The following is a 6,447-nucleotide window of genomic DNA, read 5'->3' on the forward strand; positions in this document are numbered from 1 at the left end:
GGTGGCGCGAGGCGGCGGCCTCTTTCGGCGCCACGGAGATGGATGGGCGCATGGGCAAGAGGTCCATGTGAGAGCGTATGGAAAGTGAGAGGAGAGAATGGTGGAAGAGAGGAGGGATTTGGGAGAAGAGATGGGGATTCGGCCGAGGATATGGCGACTTCACCTACCTCGTACTTAGTAGTAGTGAGGGGTATAAAACCGCGCTATCAACTTAGTAGTAGCGCGGGTTTATAGTTTATACCCCTCGCTACTACTATGACATGTGTGGGGAGCACGGTAGAGACCGCTTAGTAGTAGCGAGGGTTAAAAACCTGCGCTACTACTATCAACTTAGTAGGAGCGAGGGGTAAAAACCCGCGCTACTGCGCTTTTTTTGTGCCGCGCTGCTGCTAAGATTTTGTGTATAAGGTTTTCCCTAGTAGTGGTTGGGAGATGCTTGATGTCTTGTGTCGAGGTGTTCTCGTGGGGAGTCACTTGGCGTAGTAGCAGTGAAGGGGTTTGTGGATGTTGTGTTTTTGGAGAGTTTGGCGGGCCGCCTATGCGGTTGTGGGGTTTCATGTCTTGGGAGTAGTTTGTACGTGCTTCGTTTGTATTGATTTTCGCCTGGTTTTTCATAAATTAATTGGGCAATTCTCTTCTTTTTAATTAATCGATGAGGCAAAAAATTTGCCTCCGTTTCAAAAAAAAACAATGCGCCTAAGATAATTGTTGAGTAGGAGGAGAGGTAAATGAAAGAAATATACTTGCCATGTTTCAGCTAATAGATGACCTTTAGGAACAAGATAAAACAATTTTCCCCCATTCTATAAGATGCCTTTTTTTAGTTACATATTTTCTGGTACAATCCCCACAACTTCACGAGATAAACTTTATCGTGCAATATGTTTTCTTTGTTTTCTCTAAATGACATATAGACATGCATGGTATAAGATATGACTGTATTATCAATATTGTATATGCTCTTATGGCGCTCCGACATTGGTTTGAATCAATACCTACTCATGCATATGACAAGTAAACTAATCTCACTTTTAGAGTGAAAAGGTTAAAAAACTAATCCTTGTAGAGAAACTAATCTCTGTTTCTCTTTTTTTTTCCCACGATCCTCACGCAGATTAGTCCAGTAGGCACAGAAAAACTGACTCAAGAGAAGGGTATGGCAAGAAACAAGGAAGTGTTGGGTCACATCAATACCCCATAAAAAGAACCTAAAAATTCTCGAGTGGATTAATTCGTAATCACTAGCAACCACTACTTATCTCATCTAATTACTAATTGAGCAAGGACTAAGGTTTTTTTTGTTTGTGTGAGAAGGGCCTCTAAATATTATAAAGATTCACCAGAAATACAAAGCACCCAAAACATAATAAAAATGTCATAGATGACTAGTTTATCAAAAAAAAAAAGAAGAAGGATGACCCCTGGCCTCTGCATCTGGACGATGCATACGGCCACTTTATTAATTATTCTCACAAGACCTTACAAAGCCATACAACAGCAAGACTAAAGCCACCGTCTAAGCAACAATTGTCGCTACACATATCCAATTGATGAAGGGGCGCAGATAGTCTGAGCCTAATACCAAACAGACATCGCAGCCAAACCTAAACATCTAAGACCTGAGGTCCCAACCAGGACGCCTATCGGGAATGGGGCACCTACCAGTCCGGCGCACTCCTCAACCAGGATGCCTGTCGGGTATGAGGCCGCTGCAGCCATCTACCATCAATCCATCTTCAGAGTTGTACTGTTGCATGTACCGTGTCAGGTCTCTCTGCCATCGACGCCACCACGACGCCTCACAGCACGACTAGTTTATCAAATAAAAGACGTCATGTTCTAATTAAGCTATTCTTGCATACTCAAAACGAAACTACTACTCCCAGCTCATCATTAATTTTGCTCCATCTTCGTGGATGGTTTAGTCTCCATCTTCTTCCATGAGTTGGCGCTGCAGATGAGGGATCAATTATACATGAATATATTCAAGTGGCATTAACAGTACATGCTACTAATTAAAACCAGCTCTCAACGCGGTTAGCATGTACTAGTGATATGAGATGGATGATTCAGAGAATATAATATACTTACTTATCCCATGTTTGCCCAGCAACAAATATACTGTATATACACATGAGAACGAAGTTACAGATGCACATAGTACATTCATGCATTGATAGAGGGCACATCTAGATGTGCCTTAATTACTGCACATCTAAGTGACATAAGCAAGCATAGAAAGGAAAATAAAAAGAAAAAAAATCCATACGAATCTTTGCGTAAAATCAATGTTCGATATAGGACTTTAATGTGCAATACAATGGCACATCTAAATGTGTTTTAGTAAAACCGTGTGTGTGTATAGACACACACATATACATAGTATTCACCCAAATACTAGATTCTACTACAGGTCGTGCGTGCAGACGATGATCAGTTGTGCTGCGCATGCAGCTACGTCGCCGCCAATGTGCTAGCATACATCGATGATGGATCGATCATTAGATAGCTGGTATCTTTCAGAGGCAAACAATATGCAATTGTTTGTTAGATGGGAAGTTGAAAATAGAAGTATACTTACTTGTCCCATCTTTGCATGGCAACAAATATATATACATGCACGCGAGAACAAAATTACACACGAATACATACATACATACATTGATACAATGCATACATATGCATAGTATTCACCCAAACACTAGCTAGATTCTACAAGTCGTGCATGCAGACGACGATCAGACAGTGCATGCATCTACGTCGCCGTCAATGTCACCGTACGTGCTGATTGGTGCAAGATTGACACACCTCAAGGGCTAGCATAGCATACATTGGGCCAGTTCTTTTGGGCGATTCTACCAGAATCGCCCCCCCCCCCCCCCCCCCCTCCCTCCCCAGTTTCTCCCAGAATCACCACTCCATATGTTTTTTACAATCCTAACTAATTAGACCTTAACTAAATAGAATTGTAAAAAAAATATGGAGTGACGATTCTGGGAGAAGCTGGAGAGGGGGGCGATTCTGAGAGAACCGCCGAAAAAAACCGGCCCATTGATGATGGATGGATCATTAGATAGCTGACAGTATCTTTCAGAGGCAAACAATATGCAATTGTTTGTTAGATGGGCAGTTGAAAATAAAACTAAACAGAAATACAGAATTATAATCAAGGGTGTAATTCAGTGGCGTGGCAGTGCAAAGGGGGAATGGAATTAACTCAAGGAGGAGAAGAAAAAATGACTACCTGTTGGATTCATCATGTGGCGTGCGGTCGTGGTGGTCGTCGGCGTCGATGCCTTCCAGTTCCAAGAAGGGCGAGATCTCGTCATACTCGTGCTGATGGCCGCCAGCGGTAGCAGTGTGATCGAGCAACAACTGATACTTGTTTTCTTCTTGCGAGACGGCGCCACCCATGTTGGCAATGGCGCCCCCGTAGTACTGCGGCTGCATCGTCCACGGTAACGACGGCGCAGCAACGACGCCGTCGTCACCGTTGTCATTACCGTATAATCCTGACGATGCTGGTGTGGAGTTGTGCTCGTCCAAGTAGTGCATGTTGCTACCCTCGGTCGGCGCCGGAGATACATCTGCCGTGGGCGGCGGCAGGGAGAGGGGAGGGGAAGTCTGTAGTCGGCAGCGGCAGTGGCGGATCTGGGCGTGGAGGCGGCGGAGGATGCCGTACTCCTGGCGGAGCTGGTTCTCGAGAGCGGTGATGGCGGGGAGGCAGCCGCCGGCCGGGTTGGCGTCCCAGGCGGCGGCCTCGTAGGCGAGGCCGCGCATGGCGTCGTCGCGGCGGGCGCGGTCGGGGCCAGCGCGGCGGAGCGTCTTGAGGATGTTGCTGACGCCAAAGAGGCGGTGCGCGCTGCGGAAGAGGTCCGGGCGGTCGTGCGGGAAGTAGCGCGCCAGCGGGCACTCCGCCGTGCACCGCCGCCGCTGGTGCTTGCAGGCTGCGCACGCGGGCTGCTGTTGCTGCTGTTGCTGCTGCCTCGCCGCCGGCATGGCATCCCCCGCTACGTAGTCGCCTACCACTTTTTCCGCTTTGTTTGTTGTGTGCTCTGCTTGATAATAGGATCGATGGTCGTCTTCATGCACGAGCTAAGCTTAATAATTAGTTAGAATATTTTTTAGAAAGATAATTAGTTAGAATATTGACTGGTAACGATTCATTAGACACGTACGTGCTCAACTTTTTTTTTCTTTTGAAAATCGTACGCGCTCAACTTATCCAAGCAAAGTTAAGAGAAGGATCAGCTAGAAACGTGTGAAAACAGATTTTTATTTCCTTTTTATACATTTGATTTGCCAAAAACGCAAGTGTTACTCAATTACGAGACAAAGTCAAAATTTGTTTTTTTGACCAATTCATGTGTCATTCACGTTTGGTTTCTCCATCCAAAGGGGTTTTGACAATGGTGTGACGATTTTGCAAGGATCATGCATGTTCAGTCGGGCGGGCAGCGGGCAACGCCCTCGGCCGGCGCGCCCCTTCGATGGCGGGGGCAGTGAGAGGGTGTGTGCGCCGTGAGCCGCATTCATTATGGAGCGGCGCGCTCTATAGCGGATTGAATGCGGGCAGCTAGCGCCGGGCGGGAAGCAAGTGCGGGATGGGGAAGGGATTTTTGGTGGGCCAGGGCGGGCAGAAGTGGGCTTGGGATCGGTCCGGACTCCAGCAAAGGCCCCCTCCCCCCTCCCCACGTTTGTCTCCGCTTTGCGGGAGAAATCGCGCCGGACCGTGCCACGGACCAATACAGACCCACGTTGGATGCCTTTCGTTGTCTGGACAACATGGTCCGGACGCATGCATGAGGTTTGCGGGTCGGTGTTGGAGATGCCCCGGGGGATTTGATTGGGTCAACTTTTTTCTTCTCTCTCATGTCCGGTCGGTGGTCCTGCATTCACCCGGTCAATTTGAGAAGTTCGGTTGTAGGTGCTCTTACTCCCTCCAATCCATCCATATACATCCATTTGAACCGCACAAGTAATATGGATAGTAGATAGTAGAATAATTCAAGGCCCACATCAATTCGTCAAGCACAAATAATTGTTGGAAATATATCCTAGAGGCAATAATAAATTGTTTATTATCATATTTCCTTGTTCATGATAGAGGGCTATTATTCATAGTAGAATTGTATTGACCGGAAATTTAAATATATGTGTGAATACATAAGCAAATACTATGTCTCTAGTGAGCCTCTACTAGACTAGCTCGTTGATAAAAAATGGTTAAGCTTTCCTAACCATGGACATGAGTTGTCATTTGACAACGGGATCACATCATTAGGAGAATGATATGGTGGACAAGACCCAACCGTAAGCTTAGCATTCGATCGTATCACTTGAGTTTATTGTTGTAGCTTCCTTTATATCAAGTATCTATTCCTAAGACCATAAGATCATGCAACTCCCAGATATCGGAGGAATACCTTGTGTGCTACCAAACATCACTATGTAACTGAGTGATTATAAAGATGCTCTACAGGTATATCTAAAGGTGTCTATTGGGTTGGCATGGATCGAGATTGAGATTTGTCACTCTGTGTGACGTAGCGATGTCTTTGAGCCCTCTCGGTAATACAACACCGTAAAGAGCTTGCAAGAAATGTGGCCAATGAGTTAGTCACGAGATCTTGTATTACGGAATGAGTAAAGATACTTGTCGGTACCAAGATTGAACTAGGTATGAAGATACCGACGATTGAATCTCAGGCAAGTAGCATATCGCCGAAAAGGAATTGCATACAGGATTAACCGAAACCTTGACATCGTGGTTCAACCGATAAAATATCTTCGTGGAATATGTAGGAACCAATATGAGCATCCAGGTTCCGCTATTGGTTATTGACCGGAGAGGTGTCTCGGTCATGTCTACATTATTCTCGAACCCGTAGGGTCCGCACGCTTAACGTTTGGTGACGCTAGAGTAATATTAGGATATGTAAGTTGGTGACTGAATGTTGCTCGGAGTGCCGGATGGGATCCGGGACGTCACGAGGAGCTCTCGAATGGTCCAGAGGTAAAGATTTTACATATGGAAAGATTTTTCAGGGTTCCGGAAAAAATTTCAGTTTTTCGGTATTGTATTGGGAAGCTTTCAGAAGGTTCCGAAAACTTTTGGAGGAGTCCAGAAGTCCACCAAGGGTTCCACCACATCCCAAGGGTCGGCATGGGCTGAGGGGAAGCGCCCTGGCCTTATTGGGCTAGGCGCACAAGTCCGTCAAGGCCCATGTGGCTTGGGAGTGGTGGAAAGTCCACTTGTGTATGGAAAAGGAGGGAACTGGACTAGGAGTCCAACTCCTCCCCTTGGTGTGCCCCTAGGGCTTGGATGGCTGACATGAAGGAAATATGCCCTAGAGGTAATATTAAAGTTATTATTTATTTCCTTATATCATGATAAATGTTTATTATTCATGCTAGAATTGTATTAACCGGAAACTTAGTACATGT

The 6,447-nt window shown here is 45.9% G+C and overlaps 1 protein-coding gene across 1 annotated transcript; it reads right to left on the bottom strand.

Annotated features, from left to right (window-relative positions):
• Window positions 1–1,643: 1,643 nt before the first annotated feature.
• On the bottom strand, window positions 1,644–4,104 carry LOC123057814 (LOB domain-containing protein 4-like). Its single transcript, XM_044480700.1, has 2 exons — window positions 3,245–4,104; window positions 1,644–1,951 (listed from the first exon to the last, which is right to left on the bottom strand). The coding sequence occupies exons 1-2, from the start codon at window positions 3,997–3,999 to the stop codon at window positions 1,894–1,896; spliced, it is 813 nt and encodes a 270-aa protein (XP_044336635.1). The 5' UTR covers window positions 4,000–4,104; the 3' UTR covers window positions 1,644–1,893.
• Between the last annotated feature and the right edge of the window lie 2,343 nt (window positions 4,105–6,447).

Source organism: Triticum aestivum, chromosome 3A (assembly GCF_018294505.1).
Source record: "Triticum aestivum cultivar Chinese Spring chromosome 3A, IWGSC CS RefSeq v2.1, whole genome shotgun sequence".
In the NCBI taxonomy this organism is placed as follows: Eukaryota; Viridiplantae; Streptophyta; class Magnoliopsida; order Poales; family Poaceae; genus Triticum; species Triticum aestivum.

Coding starts and splice junctions, on each gene's coding strand:
- LOC123057814 (XM_044480700.1), bottom strand. CDS start 3,999: ATGCCGGCGGCGAGGCAGCAGCAACAGCAGCAACAGCAGCCCGCGTGC. Junction 1,952..3,244: donor CCACATGATGAATCCAACAG/GTAGTCATTTTT, acceptor CCTCATCTGCAG/CGCCAACTCATGGAAGAAGA.